We start from the raw sequence: 18,930 nt of genomic DNA on the forward strand, positions 1-18,930 counted from the left end.
GATATACACATACACACATACATACACACACATATATGTATACACACATAAGTGGGGCAAATTGGACATTATGTCAGAGGGAAGGGGCTCACTGAAGACCCAGGGGGCTGTACCCCAGGCTCTAGCCAAAGATACCTTGGCTTTCTTCTGCCCAACATGTCACATCCTCCTCCACCCCCAGGAACACATGGCACTGGCTCTTCAGCACCCCAACATGCTTGTTTTAGCACAGGTAACAGATCCACAGGGTGTGGACTGTTCAGGGAGGAAGAGAGCTAAGGATGAGGAGCGTTTATTCGTCCTAACATCTCCAAAGCACTTTAGCAGTGGTAGCTAATTAATTCTCATGACACCCTTGGGAGGCAGCAGAGAATTACATGCTGCCTTTTATTGGGTGTTTGCAGAAAGGTTCCCTCGTTTTTCCAGGGACTTCCTGAAGTTAGCTTTAGGCTAAATTTCCTGCCTCGAGACAGCATGGGATAGTCGGATGAACTGGGGAAGTTGGGAAGCCTGGCTTCTGGTCCCAGCTCTGCCACTCAGTAGCTGTGTGAACTTGGCCAGGCCTCCGACCTTCACAGTGCCCAGCTGTGAAATAAGGGCATGGTATCTGAAGAGCTCTCAGATCTGTACCAGCTCTCATATTCTACAGTTGTATGCTTTGCAATTCTCCATACCAATTTGGCCATTGCTGTGTGACCTTGGGCAAATCATTTCTGTTCTCTGGGACCCAGTTTCTTCATTTACAAAATGAAGGGTTGATCTAAGGTAACTCTAAGGTCTCCACCATCTCTAAAGTTTCTCTCTTCTCAGGCCCCTCCCAGCTCTGCCATCCCCTGTTCTCAGGCCCCTCCCAACCCTGATGTTCTGTACTTACTTGGCTTGGCCTCAGCTCCAAAGAGCCTCCCATTTCCTAACATTCGCAGGCACAGCTTTGGTCTAGGAGTAATGAGACCTGGGTTCTTGTCCTGGTTGCTAATAGCTCAAGTCAAGTCAAGCAGACAAGCATTCATTAAGCACCTCCTGTGTACCAGGCACTCTGCTAAGACCCCACGTCTAACCGTGAGCAAGTGTCTCCTGTCTCTGTAAAATGGGGACAATGACTCCTGAGCTGCTTGTGTCCCTGGGATGTTGTAAAACTGTCATGGCTACAGCACCACACCAGGAGCCATGAAGACCTGTGTTCGAATCTTACCTCTCTCTCGCTTACCACCTGTACGACCTCAGGCAAATCACTTCACTCTCAGCCTCACTTTTCTCCTCAGCAAAATGGGTATAGTAACCCTGAAGTCCCTGCCTCAGAGGGATATAATGAGCATCCAAAGACATAACGTAAGAAAAGCCCTTTACATACTTTAAAGCACTCTGTAAATATTAGATATCATTATCACCACTATGCTTATTGTCACCTTTCTGTAATATTTTAAGCTTTACAAAGCTGTTGGGGAGTACTATTTGTTAATAAGCATTTATTAAACACCTCCTGTGTTCCAGGCACTGGGAGGACAAAGCTTGAAGGTAAGCAGTCACTGCCTTCAGGGGGCTTACATTCTTGAGGGGAGCCAATGTAAGCATATGCAGAATTTATGTGAAATGAATGCAAGATCGGTTTGAGAAGGATGGAGCTACCACCTGGAAGGGGAGTATCACAAAAGGCCTCATGGGGAGAAAGAGCAGCGAGCTTTGTCAAGGGTCCAAAGGTGAAGAGAACCATCGTTTCACAGTTCATGCTTTTCAACCATCACCAGTCTTCTAGGGCTCGGGATGAATGTTTGCAAAAGGATCACCATAAAAATGATCAGAGATTATGCATCAACGTTTGAAGTGGAGGATGAAAAGGCAGAAAAATGCTACAAATACTAGATAAGACCCTCGAAATTAAATCAACATATGCTCGGAGAGTCAGTGAGTTCAACGCAAAGAAGGGGAGAAAATAGGGAAAATGTGGGTCAGAGTCAGGCTTGAGAGAGGCCAAAGACTTGGCCGTTGCACAGAAGCCTCATATCTATATGTCGTGAATACTTTCTCTGAGAAAAGACTCAGGAGATTACAGATACAACAAGTACTAAATATCTTCTTCCAAAATGAAATCATTTACATTTTATCAGCCAGTAAACAACTTGTTACTGTTGTAGGAATTGATCCTGAATCAGGGTACAGTCAGATTACCAACTTGTTAAAATAAAGATTAAAAAAAAAATAGAAAGGAAAGAAAGAAAAAAAGAGAGAGACATAAAGCAAAGAAACAAACATTTATTCATTGCTTCCTATATGTCAGGACCTATGCTAAGTACTTTGCAGATTCTATCTCATTTGATTCCCACAGTCCTAGGAGGGAGGTGCTATTAATATTCCCATTTTACAGATGATGAAATTGTGTCTGAGAGCAGTAAGTGACTTGCTTAGAGTCACAGAACTAATAAGTGTCTGAGGCTGGATTTGAATTGGGGTCTTCCTGACTCCAGGCCTAGCACTATCCATTGTACCATCTAGCAGCCTAAAGGAGCAATACAGGTTTAGAATATAACTTTGTTTATAGGATTTTACAGAGAAGGATGGCAGAAAAATTACAAACAGCATTAGCTTATGAGACAAAGAAAAGAAGTGGAGGATAAAGCAGATTTAAAGAAAACGTGGCAAGTAATCCAAATGAGCAACAAACAGATAAAAGATGGAAAAGATCTGCAAAGATCATTCTAACAAACTCTTTTCACAAGGAAGGATGTGGGATCTAATATACCAATCAAAGATATACTTATAGAGGACATAGACATGACACTGAAGAGAACAAAGATATAAAAATAACTGGATTAGACCAAAGGTAGACAGAAGAAGTCAATGCAGGAGATGACACAATCTTGGAGGCATTGAAGAAAAGGAAGATATTAATAGCATTGGGAAAAATATTACTGAAAAAGGGAGGGGGACCTGAAAGAGCATCAGATATATATCGACCTATAATGTATGCTTACTTTCATCATGTGAATAACCTACATACGCATCAGGACATCTTTGATGAGAATATTGAAGGAAAACAGGAGAATTTTGTAGGTGATAATGGCACAGTAGGCTGCATATTACCCATCAGACAAATGACTGAAGATGTGGGAAATCTATCAAAGGGGTTACAGAGAAAGATAAAAACATGGTCTCTGTCCTTGATGACCTCATTTTCTAGTGGGGAAGCCAGCGGGCAAACGACTATGAAAATGAATCAAGTCAGAAAAGATGCAATGGCCTGAGAAAGTAATGAGGTTAAAGAAAAGGGGATATAGAGGAAGGCAATGAGTAGGTAGGGAAAGGGGTGAAAACGGAATGACAGGAGGCTAAGGTCAGATGGGGAGGGGCAGTGTCCAATCAAGTAATGGTAAGCTCTACATGGGATCCTCCTGATATGTGGCTGAGGAGTGAAGGTAATGGGATGGAGGGAGGTGGAGGACAGAGAGGTGAAGGAGTTTGAGACAGCAGCCTCATGAGAAAGAGGAAAAGATGAGCCAGGTGCTGAACTTCAGGGAGGAGGGAGGGACATGGACAGGTACTCCCTGGAAACTCTCTACAACAGATACTTGAAATAACTGGTCTGGTACAAGACAAAAGCAAAGCTAAATTTCCATAAAGGACCTAGAGAATCCCAGAGGATGGGCAGGCAGGGAAGGGTAGAGATTTGCACTGGAGGAGGGACTCCTCACATGTCTGAGATCTCGGATCTGTGAGAGTATCAAAGTCTTCTCTCTCTCCAGAAGACATCGTCTTTTTTTTCTGCCTTTTTTTTTGGAGGGGCAATTGAGGTTAAGTGACTTGCCCAAGGTCCCACAATTAGTAAGTATTAAGTGTCTGAGGTAAAATTTGAACTCAGACCCTCCTGACTCCAGGACCGGCGCTCCATTCACTGTGTCACCTAGCCGCCCCAACATTGCCTTTTCAATGGCAACCCTCCAGTAGGGAAGGACTCAGGCCCTGATCGTTTGCTTCCTGGGGTTTAGTGTCACATCTTAATGACCATTTTTGGCTTTGCGTGAGATTTGTGGATAGATTGTGTTTCCTTTTTCTAACAACAAAAAGAAAAAAAAAAACGATTCCATCAGAGGCGGGGCTCGAACCCGTGGCTTCCCAAGTCACTCGCCATTACCCAGGCGCTACCTCTCCACTCCGCAGACAGCCCTGAAGGGGGCGGGGCAGCCTGACTCTTATACGGGCTGGGAGCATTGATAAAGGCCTCCGGATGCCTAGAAGAGACTTCCTGTGGGGGTGGACTCTGACGTACAACGCATTCCCCCGCCGTCTCTATGGTTCCGGAAAGGGCCTGCGTCCCATCTCTTCCCACCGGGGCTTTTCTCCGTACGCGGGGGGGGGGCGGAGCGTCTCTCCCAGGACCGGCCTTGTGATTGGCTGGTTGTGCCGTGGGAGGCGGGGCTTGAGGAGCCCGAGCTTTCCCTCTTTGGCCGGCCCCGCCTCCCACGTCCCGCTCATGCGTTCTTCTTTAAGAACGGTGGCTGCTGTGATCGGTGGGTGAAAGTGTGGGGGCGTGGGCACGTGGGGCGGAGCTCTCGGGGGCTACCGAGAGGGGACGGGGAGGATGAGGGCGGGGGTCTGGCTAGCGGGAGTGCCCTTGGAGCGAGCCGCATGCGTGCGCCTCTGCCGTGCCTCAGTTTCCCCCAGTACTTGGGCTCCTCCCCGCACGGAACGAGATTGTGCCATCCCAGAGACCCGCAGGTTAGGGCTGTAAAGCGCCGTGGCCTTTGAGCCCGCTTCCATTTTGTAGATGTGGAAACTAAGACCCGCCCGTGGGAGAGCCCGTGGGTGGCAGGTGCCCTCTGCTCCAGGGCGGGAAGTCGGGTGGGGCTCCCTCCTTCCACTTCACAGGTGGGGAAACTGAGGCCCCGAGAAGGCGAGCGCGCCATCCAGAGGCCAGCTTCGGGCAGTGCCCTCCATCCTGGGAGCGAAGCCTCGGGGGTCCTTCTCACCCCTGCGGTGCCAGGAAGCTTCCTCCTCCCACAGAATGAAGGGCTGGCCCCGGGGGACCCACGGACCCCGAGAAGGGCACCCGGGTTATGGGGACAAAGGACACGCGAGGTTCAGGGCTGGCAGCCTCGTCTCTTGGGTGGGGAGACTGAGCTGCACGGAATGAAGGGGTCTGGGGTTGAGGTTTGATCATGGATTCATGAAAACGAGGGGCTGCTCCCACCTTGGTGCAAGGGAAAGATCTGGAGCGGAGAGCCCGGGTTCTAGTGTGCGTGTGACTGCCTATGGGACCTTTAGGCGAGGCAGCTGCCCTGGAGAACCTTCCCGGTTCCTTCCAGCTCCAGATCCTAGGATACTTAACTAGCCTGTGCTCTCACCTACCGCAACATAGTAACTCTTGGCTGGCCCTGTGATTTCCTCCCTGAAGGGTGAGGAACGCCCTCTTGGCTGGGCCGTGATCTCTGTGAAGGGTGAAGAACACCAGGAGTCTAAGTGACTGTGCAGGGTCACCTGCTGGTCGGGGGTCAAGCCCACACGTGAACCAAGTTTCCCCTGACCCCTGGGCCAGCCTTCTAGCTGCATTGCTCTCTACCTAGCCCCATCTTCTCTACTGGAACACAGTGTTAAGTTTAAATGAGAAGGATGTTAATAAGGGAAAGGAAAAGCTTAGATTGGTGGAAATGAAACTGCCCATAGCCCTGTGAGTGAGAGAGAAGGGGTGGGGGGTGGGGGGTCACGCTTGAACCAGAATTAAAAGGACAGAAAATCAGCAGGTTTATCAGACGTCACCCTTAGGTTGAGACTAGCCCCATTTCCAGGTTTACAAAGTGCTTGGCTCAAAGCAGGCCTGGGAGGCAGAAAATCAAACCCTGTGGTTCTTCAGTTGTGTCTGATTCTTTGTGACCCCATTTGGGGTTTTCATGGCAAAGAAACTTGGCCATTTCCTTCTCCAGCTCATTTTACAGATGAGGAACTGGAAGGACACAGGGTGAAGTGATTTGCCCAGGCTCTCTCAGCTAGTAAGCATCTGAGGCCAGATCTCAACTCATCCGTCCGACTCCAGGCCCAGCACTATCCATTGGGCCACCTAGCTTCCCTATGGAGTGAATGCTTAATGGTACATAATTCATTTTCCTACAGATCTGAGTGTTCCTGTCCGGAGTGGCATGGAAGGGCTTCTGAGTAGATGGAGGGGCTTTTCTGGTATACTGTTGGCCAGCTGCCCACTGTCACAGCATCTCATTTGCAGGCCTTACCATCATCCCCCAGGCAGATTGAAACGCCTGGCGCTGTCTCGTTTTTTCCAGCCTCAGAACCTCCGAGAAGATCAGGTGGTCGGACTAGAGAGCAGGCCTGCCGAGCTGACCTGTAAGAGCCAGAGGCTGATGCTGCAGACTGGGCTGATTCACCCTGCCAGCCCTGGCTGTTACCACTACCTGCCCTACACCGTTCGTGCCATGGAGAAGCTGGTCAGGGTGATAAACCAGGAAATGCAGGCCATTGGTGGGCAGAAGCTAGACATGCCCACGCTGATCTCTGCTGAGCTCTGGAGAGCCACTGGTCGGTGGAACCTAATGGGCAAGGAGCTCTTTCAGCTACAGGACCGACATAACAAGGGATACTGTTTGGGGCCAACACATGAGGAAGCCATCACCAGCCTGATCGGCTCTCAGAAGACCCTGTCCTACAAGCAGCTTCCTTACCTCCTCTATCAAGTCACTCGGAAGTTCCGCGATGAGCCCAGGCCCCGCTTTGGCCTCCTTCGAGGCCGGGAGTTTTACATGAAGGACATGTACACCTTCGACTGCTCTTCTGAAGCTGCTCACCAGACGTACAGCCTGGTGTGTGATGCCTATGGTAGGGTGTTTGACCGGCTTGGGCTGCAGTTTGTGAAGGTGCAGGCAGATGTGGGGAACATTGGTGGGACCATGTCTCACGAGTTTCAGCTCCCCTTGAACATTGGAGAAGATGTGCTTGCAATCTGCTCAAGTTGCAATTTCACGGCCAATGTTGAGACACTGGACCCCAAGCAGCCAAATTGCCCTGTTTGCCAGGGAAAACTGACAGAAACCAAAGGTATTGAAGTGGGGCACACCTTTTATCTGGGGACCAAGTACTCTTCTGTATTCAATGCTGAGTTTGTTAATGCTCAGGGAAAGCCTTCACTAGTAGAAATGGGGTGCTATGGGTTAGGCGTGACCCGCATCTTAGCTGCGGCCATTGAAGTACTTTCTACGGAAGAGTGTATCCGCTGGCCTGGTCTGCTTGCCCCTTACCAAGTCTGCCTTATTCCTCCAAAAAAGGGCAGCAAGGAAGAGAGGGCAGTAGAGTTGGCAGAGACCCTCTATGATGCCATCACTGAAGCCTTACCGTGGCTGCAGGGGGAGGTCTTGCTCGATGACAGGACACATTTGACCATTGGAAACAGATTGAAAGATGCCAACAAACTCGGCTACCCCTTTGTTGTGATAGCTGGCAAGAGGGCCTTGGAACAGCCCTGCCATTTTGAGGTTTGGTGTCAGAGCACTGATGAGGTGGCATTCCTCCCCAAACAAGGAGTGATCGATTTGCTGCGTAAAGTACAGGTTGTCTAAATGCCTCATCTCTGATCCTTACCAAGTTATGTCCGATCACAGTTAGGTGGCATGCTGTTCTCTCTAGACTCAGTGCAGCTGGTAGAAGATGGATGCTAGTTAGGAGAGCAAGGTTTCATCATTGATTCAATGAACACCACTCATTCATATAGAAAGAAAGAAATGTGATTTCTCTTTCCACTGTCTACCTGCTCTACTTGAGATCAGCAGAACCTTCAGTGGTGTGAGGAGGATGCTCATGGCAGGCCATTCTTAGCCTTCAACTTAAAGGCCCAAACTTCCCACTCAAAGCCGACTGCAAGGTGGAGACAGTTAGATGAGACAGCAAATAAGAAACTTCCTCCGGAGACCTTAACCCTGACTAGGCTGGACTAAGAGCCTGAGCCCATCTTCTCTTAAAAAGAGAGGCCAAGCTATTGGATCATGAGACCTCAAATATAAAAATGTTAATTTTTAGCCTCTGTAATGTTTAGCCATGTTAACAGTTCCAGCTGAATAATGACTTGGGGTGGTACGGAGCCAGGGTTAGAGAACCAAAGCCTTCTGACTTCCTACCCAGTGTGTCTGCCATCAGCTCTTATTGTGACTATGAAACCTCAGATCTTGTCTTGATGATGGTGACTTGCTGCCTACCTCAGGGGAATGCAGTAACCACAGATAAGATGCCGTCTGTAAAATGATTCCACCCCCTTGGACAAGGCAAAAGGGAAGTGTGCACTGTGTTCCCAAACTGCCCCGATTTGGTTTCTTGCCATCGATGGATGGCATGGGGATGTTGGCAGGATATCAGATACAAGCTGTATTATCCTTGCCTGTTCCTGAGGGATGCCTGGAAGGAGAGGCAGAGAGAATATTCAGCAGAATTAACAAAGGGACAGAAATTGGCCAGCATTATAAAACCACTAATGGACTTCTTCCACGTTTTAGTGGGAATGAGGCTTGTGTTACCATGACGTTTTTGGGTTTACAAAGCACTGTCCTGACACCAGCTCTGGGAGATGGAGGTTATGTAAGGATTTGTGTGTGTCAGAGCTGGGCCTTGAACCCGTCTCCTCACCCTGATGAGTAATACTTTCATCTCAGCAATAAAGGATATTTGCAGAAATTGGTAACCTTTGTGTGTTTTTAACCATTTATGGGCTGACCACCTTCCTCCCCACTCTGTGTCCCTTCTCCCATCCTTCATTTGCATCCTGGATACTTGGAATGATCAATGAAGGACACCTAAGGGTTTATTATCTCTCAAATAGGTAGAGGGTTTTTGAAAGAAAATGAGGCAATTTCCTGTGCTCTTATAAAGGGCCATTGACCTTTATAGTTTACAGCACAAACTGATGATTAGGAAAACCTGCAAGGTGTATCATTACAAAATGAGGAGGTCGTCTGAACACTGATCTGGGGCACTCAGATGAAGGGCACCATTTTTAATCTTTAACCATTGAGAAACCAGAGCTTCATTACAACTCCACATGCCACCTCAGGCCTGGGCAGCTCCGGCAAGAGACAAGAAAAAAGGAATCCTGCTTCCTCTCTCCCTGTTCCTTTTATTTTCCCACAGTGTGTATTAAGATATGCTGTGGAAGTTAACCTGATGATTGAGGAAGAAAATCATGGATAAATGATTATCTCTGATAATCTCAAGATAGGCTCTTAATAGTTCTATTAATGTGTGTGGGAATATAGTATCATTTCTCCTAATTGGCTTTGTTTGTTAAGGTTTTTGATAATTTTAATGTAAGAGGCCAAGCCCCCATTTTATAGAGGGGGGAAGAGAAGCCCCGATATTTGAGTAAAGTGTCCAGTGTCACACAGGTGACACTGTCTCCAAGGTGGGATTCCAACTGGGGTTGACTAACTCCAAATCCAATCACTGTTCTTTTGACTTCACCATATTGTCACTCTTCACCTCTGGCTGTCCCTTTTGAGGCCATGAAGAATGAGTCTGCCTACCTCTTTTGAAGACAACTATCATGCCGCCCACATTTCTTATTTTCAGGGCAAACATTACCATTCTCATGAACTGATCTCACAGGACATAGTTGGGAATCCCTGGGTCACTCTCCTGGCCATGGCGAAGTTTATCAGTGCCCCCTCTTGAGACTGCACTCAGTACTATCCGTGTGGGCTGACCTTGGGGATAGCACCTCTCCTGGCCCTGCTATTGATGAAACCCAGGCATTCTGTGTCTAGAGTTGGAAGGAACCTTTAGAAGCCAGACACCAACCCCCTCATCCTAGAGCAAGAAACCAAGGCCCAGAGACAGCGTTCAGTGCCTTGCCCAAGGTCACAAAGTTAGTAAATGTTACAGGTGGGATCTGAACCCAGGTCTCCTGACTACTTAGTAAGTTGAGCATATTTTAAGTGCCTCCTATGTGTCAGACTCCAGGCAATAAGTTGGAGATAGAAAAAAATTTTTTTTCAAAAGTCCTTGCCCTTGAGGGGCTTACCTTCTATTGCAAGAGTTAAAATGTTCACAGAAAAGTAAATATACCATATATACAAAGTAAATACAAGGTGATGGGGTGGGGAGTGGGAGATGGGGGTGCAAACAAGCACTAACTGGGAAAATCAGGAAAGGCTACTGAGGTCCTTTCTGATGATACAATTCCGTGTTTGTATGAAGGCCAATAGACCTGCTGGTGAGGTGGACAGTGGCTGGGAACCCTCGTGAAATAGTGGTCCAGCAAATTTGAAGGAAACTGAGCAGACCCGTGAGCTGCTGTGAACAAGGACTGAACTGTGGGAACCATTTATTTAATAATAGCAGAGAAAAGCAGCTTTGAATGGCTCTAGATCTCTGATGGATGCCATGACAAGCCAGGAGTCCAGAAGAGTGAAGATGAAACATGCCGTTCACCTCTTGAGAGAGAGGGGTGATGAACTGGACTTGTGGAAAGAGCTTCCATTTCCCACATGGGAAATGTGGGTAAACATGGGGATGTCTTGCCAGTGACATAGAGCTGCATCAAGGGACCTGTTTGTTGTTTAATTCATTCAAGCAAAGGAAGGTAGGAGAAACAGATTGCTTGAAAAAACTGCAAGTGGTTGGAGGGAATCCCCAAGCAGGAGAAGGGGATCCCAGGGCTTCACCTTTCTTGACTGCCACAGATTACACTCTGGACTAACGCTTTGCTTTCCTTCAGCAAAAATTCCCCCGGATTTGGGGGGTGGGGTGGGGAGGAGAGTCTGTTTTCTAGACATATCTCTTCTCTCTTGTTCATTAAGACACTGATTTTCTGAATCCAACTGTAAGACTTTACATTTATCCATATTTCATTTTATTAGATTCAGCCTAATGCTCTAACCTGCCAAAATTTGGGGTCCTGAGTCTGTCATCCAGTGTGTTCACCATCCCTTCCAGTTTAATGTCATCTGTAAATTTCATAGGCATGCTCTCTATGTGTTATCTAAGTCATTGACAAAAATGTTAGCAAAAGGCCAAGCACTGATGTTCCTCCACTGGAGCCCTCCTGCTAAGTGGACATTAAACCATTAATAGCCACTCTTTGGGTCCAGTCATTTAACCATCTTTTAAAAAACTATCTTATTTTTCCAATTAACAAGTATTTATTTTCTCTTCCCCCTCCACAATGGGGGAAAAAAACCCATTGCAACAAATATGCATAGTCAAATAAAAATATTCCACATTATCATCAGCTCTGTGGAATCATAGCTGGTTATTCCTTTGATTGGAGTTCTAAAGTCTTTCAAAGCTGCAGATGGATATAGGGAGAAAGTATTGGATTGGGGACCCAAGGACTACATTCAAATCCTGACTCAGCTACATACTCCCTGTAGAACTTCGGACAAATCGTGTCATCTCTCTGACCCTCTATTTCCCTGATCTGTAAAATGAGGGTGTTGGATGAGAGGATCTTACCCCAGACCCCATGAGCAGAGGGTTACCTGTGGACATTCACCATTCTTCAGAGCGTGATCAGAGGAACTGCTATCTAAGGGATTAATGTACATCTCTATCATGCAGTAGTGTTCATGGCTGCTAATTAGCTCACACAGTTAAAGCTTAATTGAGCTCAGCTAATTAAAATGGTGTAGAGGCCAAAAGGGTTTGTAGGATAGCAGATTCCTAACTAAGGGGAACTGAGGCCCGTGTATCTACAAGGTTAAAACCACCTCCAGGGCGGCCTTTGTCATGGCCACCGGCGGGCTCACTTCAGCATGCTGATGAGTTAAAAATTGGACTGGACAGCACTGGACAGAGCTGGAGCACTTCTGGTCATGAAAATGCTTCAGCCATGTGGTTCTTCCCCAGGCTCTGACACTTAGAGTCTGACAATGAGCTAGTCACTTGACCTCAGCCTCAGTTTCCTCATCAGTAAAATGGGGCATGCCAGGTTTATTACCTGCCTTATGGGGTTGCTGTAAAGAAAGCACTTCGTAAACCTGAAAGTCCTGAAGAAATATGTATTAGCATCATTATTACTATTATAATTTATGGGTCAATGTTGCCTGGGTATAGAAAGCTGGCCTGGGAGTCAGGACGATTCCAAGGATATTCAGATCCTGTGAATGACACACCATGCGGCCCAGAGAAGGCTTTCAGACCCTCGTGTTTGGAGCAGGTGCTGACCTGCCTTGGGTGAGGGAATTCCCCGCATCAATGAGGTCACAGGTAGGGATCCAAAAAACTCTCCCTAGTTAGGTGAGTCAGCATAATGCAGCTCTGGTGGCAGCAGTTACTCCTTTAAGTCTGAGGCTGAATCCTGTTTTTGAAAACAGTTTATCAATTTTTTTTTCAATTAAGTATTTTTTAAAAATTAATCTGTCCCTCCCACCATCCCTTCTCTTCCCCTTTCCTGCCACAGAGGCAACGGAGGGAGTAGTGGTTCCATTGAGCCTGGATTCAGGAAGACCTGAATACAAATCCAAATACTTAAAAAATAATTAAGTACTATTTTATTTTTTCCAATAATATATAGAGTTTTCAACATTCATTTTTAATAAGATTGAGTCCCAAATTTTTTCTTCTTTCTCTATTCTCCCCCTTCCCCAAGCTGGCAAGCAATCTCAGATACTCTTAATAGCAGTGTGACCCTGGCAAGTCGCTTAACCTCTGCTTGCCTCAGTTTGCTCAATTGTAAAATGGGGATAATAATAGCATCTACCTCCCAGGGTTATTGTGAGGACCAAATGAGGTAATAATTGTAAAGCGTACACAGAAGTACACAGTAGGAGCCATATAAATATTCCCTTCCCTCCTCAATATGTCACTGCATAGTTCCCCATTAACCATGTCCAGAAATGTCTGTCTGTCTCCTCTCTGTCAGAAGGTAAGCAGCGCATCGCACTGATCAGTGTTCGAATGTCTTTCAAGGTTGTTTTTCTCCATAATGTGGTTGTCATCATCGAAATTGTTCTAGCCCTGCTCACTTCTCTCCACATTAGTTCACAAAGGTCTTCCCAGCTTCCTCTGAAACTGTCCATTTCATCATTCCCCCTCCATTACATTCCTGAGCCAGTCCCCAATTAGAAGGCACTCCCTTCATTTCCAGTCTGGGGCCGCCATGAAAACCGCTGCTAGAAACATTTCTGTACACAGAGATTCTTTCCCTCTTTCTCTGATTTCTTGGGGGCTGGGGTATAGGTCTAAAAGTGGCTTAGCCAGGTCAAAGGGCATGCACAATCTGGTGGCTTTCTAGACAATTTAACCTTTTACTTTAGGCAAGTCACTTAACCCAATAAGACTTCTTGTTTTCATCTGTAGAATGGAGAGGATAATAGTAATTCCTACCTCACAGGCTTACTGTGTGGAGCAGACCTTAAAATTCCCAATAAATGCTGGCATTACGACCAATGAATATTGTGGCGGCCGTGTCAGCACAGACAATTTATTTCTACCTTCGGTGAGGAGTTGTCAGGGCTGAGGTTTATTCAGCTCAGTACAATGCTAGAAATGTTCAAAAAAATTGTCTGATTGTCCTCTTCCCAGGGAACAAATGGGTGTAGTGAGAGAAGGTGCCTCCCCAGTCCCCAATCCCCAATCCCTACAATAGCTCCTCAGTAGAAATCTCAGCAAAAGGTAATTGATTTTAATTTCTTACCTGTGTTGTTGAGAAGATTATCAATTGGTTAATGATACTAGGGAGATACTAAAAATAGTAATTGATACTGAAGAGGGAGATGCCAGACTGGGGCTTGAGCCTGTAATATTAGGATTCATCTTCAACTTCTTGGGATTACTCCAAAACTCTGAGGAGGAGATGTATCTGAATTGGGGTTGGGAGAGCCCAAAAGTAGACACACACATACACGTACACACACTGTAGCTGTGACCTCGGACGGTTAATCAACAATTATTTGTTAGGCTCCAACTCTATGCCAGACACTATGCTAGGCACTGAGATACAAAGATAAAGGAAGAAACATATTGTTTTGGGGGAGAGAAATGACCACTTTTCTGAGACTCCGTTTTCCTTAACTATGGAATGGGAATAATAATTTGTATTCCCCGTCTCACTGGGCCACTTTGAGGGAAGGAAGTGCTTTGTAAAACGTAAGCCCTACAGGAATAAGAACTAGTATCTTTCCTATCCCCTACTGTGCTAGGTACATAGCAGGAACTCAGTAGACTTGATGATTAAAGATCAATAAATCTATCAAAAGGAGCTCACATTTTCTTCAGACTCTATGGGTACAAAGCAGGGCGATCAATAACATTCATGAGCTCCTATCATCATCACCAACCCTCTTGAGAGTGAGGCAGGGACTATTATTATCCTAGGATTACCAAATGTCAGAGATACAAGGAATTTCAGATGCCAGACAGGCCAATTCAAACCTGAACAAGGGACCCTCCAACAACCCTTATAACCAACATTTACATGATGTTCTAGGATTTACAAGATGTTCCCCAACGGATGAATGGTTAACGGATATGAACAGGCTGTTCTCAAGAGAAGAAACAAGCATATGAAAACAATGTTCCAAATTGCTGATGATTGGAGAAATGAAAATGAGGTTTCACCTCAACACTTATCAGATTAGCAAAGATGCCAAAAAACAAAAACATGAGAGGTGTGGGATGGGTCTCAGGAAAATACAAATACATTGTTAGTGGTGTTATGGATTGGTCCAGCCATTCTGGAAAGCAATTTGGAGTATGCCTTCAAATCACTAAATTGTGCCTGCCCTTTGACCCAGTTATGGCACTACAAGGTCTATACCTCAAAAGATCCAAGAAGAAGAAAAAAGAACTATGTGTACAAATACATTTTTGTGGTAGTAAAACAAAAGGTGTGCCCATCAGTTGCAGAATGGTTGCACAGAGCACAGTGAATGAATTAATGGAGTGTTATTGGTCCAATAGGAATGATAATAGAGACAGATTTAGAGAAACCTAGGAAGTGTCATATGAACTGATGCAAAAAATTGAGTAGAACCAGGAGAACAAGGAATATAATGAAGACTGCTGAAGGAAAACAACTGTGAAACAGAACTCTAATGAGGAAGTCCGAGCCTCCAACCTCTTGGCGGAGAGGGGATGAGCTAAATGTACAGAAAAGGTCTCTGCTGACCAACACAGACAATGCTGGATTGGCTGTGTGTAACAAGGGAGGGCTTTTCTTTTGAGGTGTGTGGGGCAGAGAAAGGAGAGGGGATAGGAATAGGAAGAAAAGAAAGAAGAGGACATCGATGAATGATGAAAAAATAAACTGAAGAAAACAGAAGACAGCTCAGAAAGGAACATACAAGCAGGCGGTGTTAGAATGACCACGCTCTATGAAATGTCGATTTTAAAATGAGCTATATGTAATGGAGAGTCATGTTTTCTTATGTAGTCCCTTTTTTCTATTCTTGGTCTGGGGAAATTGCCGCGTTTGTTGATGTCTGTCAAGTTCACAATGATTTAAAAAAAGAACACTTTAAGACTTACAAAGTGTGTTACATCCAGGATCTCAGGCTGGACTCCCAACAGCCCTGTGAGATAATTATGGCAGGTACATTATCCCTATTTTACAGATGAAGAAACTAAGCCTCCTAGTTTTACCAGGGTTACAGAGCTAGTAAGCGTCAGGGTCAGGATTTGAACCCTGGTCTTCCTGATACCCAGTCTGGCATGGTCTCTGCCATCCTACCCACAAGATGAGTGGGCATTCATTTACCCGCTGCTAAAAATCTCCAGAGAGGGAAGCCACAGACCATTCTATTTTGTAATAATTTTCCTTGGGAGCTTATCAATCAACCAGTCGGCAAGCATTGCTAAAGTATATACTGTTCATGCATTCACCTGGCACTGGGCCAGGTGATTCCAGGGTGGAAATGAATTACATCCTCTCTGGTTTTGTCTTTAATACTGTCACTTCCCTTGTATGCAGCCTAAATTTTCTACATTTTCTCATTGTTTCTGGTTCATTACCGGCCTCTAATAACACAGAATCAAACCATTGCTAGATGTGCACCCTCTTTTCCCATGAAGGGGTCTTTGTGGACCAGGATTCAGCCCTGATGAAGCCAGGCCTCCAAAGGGAGGAGTCAGGCCCTTTGTACATGCTCTGTGGTTCTCTAGACCCCCAGCCCCCACCCAGACCTTTTTCAATATTAGGTTTGCTTCATGTCTAAGGTTTCCCCAACAAGAGGGAGTTAGAAGGTTGTCAATTCCCTCATTCTTCCTCTTCCTCCCCTTCCTTGACCTTGGTCTTATTCTAGGCGGGAAGAACAAGATTATGGTTGCTCCAAACACCACCTGAGCTGGGAGTCACCAGGACGACCCTTCTAGTGAACTGAAGGACCATCAGGGCTTCCATCTGCCCTCCTTCTGCCCTCTATGGTCCCTGGGCCTTACCATCTGAACTCTGGCCATGCCTGTGTCCAGACCTGCCATACACCCCCGCCCCATACACCCACATGCACAAAAAGTGGGAGCCTCGCCATTGGCCCTGAGGCTAAACTGCCTTACCCGGAACCCTTCTAACTACAGGGTGTGAGATTTAAGAGCAAGCCCTGTCCTGCTTCTTCCCCTTGTACACCTAATGCTTAGCACAGGGTGTGGCACGTGGTGTTTAATAAAATAGGAGGCACACACACACACACACACACACACCCTCACAAGTACACAATACCAAAGCCTTGAACAAGCAGCAGCAGCAGTAGTCTAAGGACTGTGATTCCCTTCTTGAAGGTTGACTTTTGAAACATTCCACAAAGAGCCAGGATAAGAAGGAGCTTTTTACCTTCCGCTCAGGCTTCTGCAGGCTCCCTCAAGGTCTTCTGCCAAGCCAGGCTGGCCAGGACTCTTCCTGCCCATGTGGTCATCTTCTCCTCCAAAAAATACTATCAGGATGCAGCTGTTGCCACCCAGGGGACCCAGAACAGGCTACCAAGGCTGGAGACATCCATGGCAGGACTGCCCTTAAGTCACATATGGTCAGGGAAAGAAGCACAAAGAGGAAAAGGCTGCCAGGCTTTGGGGGCCCAGGCTCAGTCCTCCTAACCAAACACTGGCTCTAGCTATTATGGTGGGGAAGTGGAGAGAGGGGGTCCTCCATTACCAGTCATAGGAAATGTGTGTGTGTGTGTGTGTGTGTGTGTGTGTGTGTGTGTGAGGGGGGGAGGGAGAGGGAGAGGAGAGAGAGGGAGAGAAGAGAGAACATCTGCCTCCTGGATCAGAGAGAGGAAGGAAGAGAAAGGCAAAGGGTGGAGTCTCTTCTTTTAGAAACTATTTGGTGGGAGGCTGTCTTCTTGGTTCCACAGCCTACTCTCCCTGAGGGACCCTCCTGCCTCCTGCAGCTATGGTGGGACCAAGGAGCCGCCTAGAATTTGCTGTCCAAGTGCCACCAAGCCCTTCAGAACAGATGGGGCCCCCTAGAAGTGGCCAGAGGTCCAGCACATGTGAGGGGGCCCCTCTGCACCCCCTTTTTCAGAGGAGGAAGCTGGGTTTGGTGACTCAGAAGCACAGTCTTAAGAAGAAGGCCTGGAGCCCAGCTGCAGGGCCTCCCTTCACTTGTAAATGCCAGTCTCCTTGGGATATATTGTTTCCTTGTCCCCAGTGATCTTCCGGGAAATCGTGGCTGGTCTCCTCTGCATCTCCACACCAGGGGCTCCCAGTCCTGCTCCCAGTGGGTGACTCACCGCTGCTCTTCCCCCAGGAGGCATGGGCCCAAAGGCAGCTGCCAGGCCCCAGTTCCCCAGGCTGTGCCCAGCAGAGTAGAGCCCCTGAGGAGGTGGCACGTGCCAGCTGTCCCTCCCTGGGGGGTGCCCCCGCGCTGTGTGGGGGGAGGCCGACTGGTTAGCAGGAGCCTTTGCCGGCTCTTTGCACATTCCAGCTCGCCAGGCTGGGCCACCCCTCAGCCCCAGGGATGGGCACTGGGACCTTCCTGTCACGGACCTGGGTCACCTGCTGGTCCGGGGATGACGGCTTTGAAGCCGGGGCTACTCCAGCCAAGCCCAGCCAAGCCCTACAACACAAAGTCGCCCCTCCCGCAGGAGCCTTCCCCGGCCCCTTCATGCTGGTCGGTGGTGCCTACCCCCCCCCCAGGGTCTCCGGGGGTCCCCTGAGACTAGGGACTACTGGAGGGCAGGGGGACCCGCCCCCACCCCTCCCTCGGTACCCCTCGAGCTGAGCACGGGGCCTGGCACCCAGCAGGCGCTTAATAAGTCCTCATTTACCGACAGCAGCCCCAAGCGATCTACAGCTACACTGCCCCCAACATGCACACCCACGAACACCCGCTCGTGTTAAAGGCTTTGCTCCAGGGTCAGCCAGCCCCAGGGCCTCGATGGGACGCTGGAGGCCCTGTGGTGCCAATGGGCACCAGGCTCCAGCCCTCCCGGGTCCTCCAGGCGGGCCTAGACTGGGGGGTGGGGCTGGGGGGGGGCAGGGAAGTCTTAGAGTCCTGGGTCAAGGGCGGGGGGAGGGGCCAGGAACAGCTCGCCGAGGGGCCGCCCCGCCCCGCTCCCGCGCCCACTCCTGCCTTGTTCCTTCGGGGCCACCCGAGCCCGGCAGCTCCACGGCGGCGAGCGGAGCGAAGGAGGACCCAGGTAAAGGCCACCCGGGTTCGGCGTGGTGTGGCGTGGCGTGGGCGTGGGGGGATCCTGGACCTTGGGCACCGCGCCCGGGGCACCCGGGCAGCTGGGTCTGGGCTGGGGGCAAGGGGAGTCCGCACCCCGACTTTTCGGGACCCCAAACGTGGGCAGGCCCAGACGGGGGTGGGGGAGGGGCGAGGCACACTTAGGAAGTCGGAGAAGTTTGTCTGAGTCACCTCCTCCCTCCGCTCTCCCTCTCCTCTCTTTCCCCCTCCTCTCCGCTTCCTTCTCCCCCCCTCCCCGCTGCTTCCCTGCCTTCCCCTTGCATCCTTGCTCCCTCACTCCTGCTTCCACCCCTCCCTCCTCCCTCTTTTCTTCCCCTCCTTCCCTCCCC

The 18,930-nt window shown here is 48.2% G+C and overlaps 2 protein-coding genes and 1 long non-coding RNA gene across 4 annotated transcripts in view; 2 read left to right on the plus strand and 1 right to left on the minus strand.

The window, feature by feature from the left end:
- Window positions 1-4,421: 4,421 nt before the first annotated feature.
- Window positions 4,422-8,658, plus strand: LOC138165315 (probable proline--tRNA ligase, mitochondrial). 2 transcript variants are annotated; one of them, XM_069093501.1, is made up of 2 exons: window positions 4,422-4,502; window positions 6,100-8,658. In XM_069093501.1, the coding sequence occupies exons 1-2, from the start codon at window positions 4,466-4,468 to the stop codon at window positions 7,551-7,553; spliced, it is 1,491 nt and encodes a 496-aa protein (XP_068949602.1). In that variant the 5' UTR covers window positions 4,422-4,465; the 3' UTR covers window positions 7,554-8,658. The 2 variants fall into 2 exon arrangements, with proteins under 2 accessions (XP_068949602.1, XP_068949603.1); XM_069093502.1 differs by lacking the exon at window positions 4,422-4,502 and adding an exon at window positions 4,545-4,710.
- A 3,306-nt stretch (window positions 8,659-11,964) lies between these two features.
- LOC138165316 (uncharacterized) lies at window positions 11,965-17,211 on the minus strand. The gene is made up of 2 exons (XR_011169340.1): window positions 13,616-17,211; window positions 11,965-12,277 (listed from the first exon to the last, which is right to left on the minus strand). It is a non-coding gene; the product is annotated as an uncharacterized lncRNA (long non-coding RNA).
- Window positions 17,212-18,391: 1,180 nt separating this feature from the next.
- Window positions 18,392-18,930, plus strand: part of LOC138165319 (transmembrane protein 205-like) — a 9,492-nt gene continuing 8,953 nt past the window's right edge. Inside the window, exon 1 of the mRNA XM_069093506.1 lies at window positions 18,392-18,551. The gene's annotated coding sequence lies outside the window, so the exon portion shown is untranslated. The remainder of the gene's footprint in view (window positions 18,552-18,930) is intronic.

This window comes from Petaurus breviceps, unplaced genomic scaffold (assembly GCF_028583685.1).
Source record: "Petaurus breviceps papuanus isolate PSGF00001 unplaced genomic scaffold, PetGlider_PUasm1.0 208, whole genome shotgun sequence".
Classification (NCBI taxonomy): Eukaryota; Metazoa; Chordata; class Mammalia; order Diprotodontia; family Petauridae; genus Petaurus; species Petaurus breviceps.

Excerpts from the sequence above, each read along its gene's own strand:
- LOC138165315 (XM_069093501.1), top strand. The coding sequence starts at position 4,466 with ATGCGTTCTTCTTTAAGAACGGTGGCTGCTGTGATCG. Across the intron at positions 4,503-6,099 it reads AACGGTGGCTGCTGTGATCG|ATCTGAGTGTTCCTGTCCGG; the intron begins GTGGGTGAAAGT and ends ATTTTCCTACAG.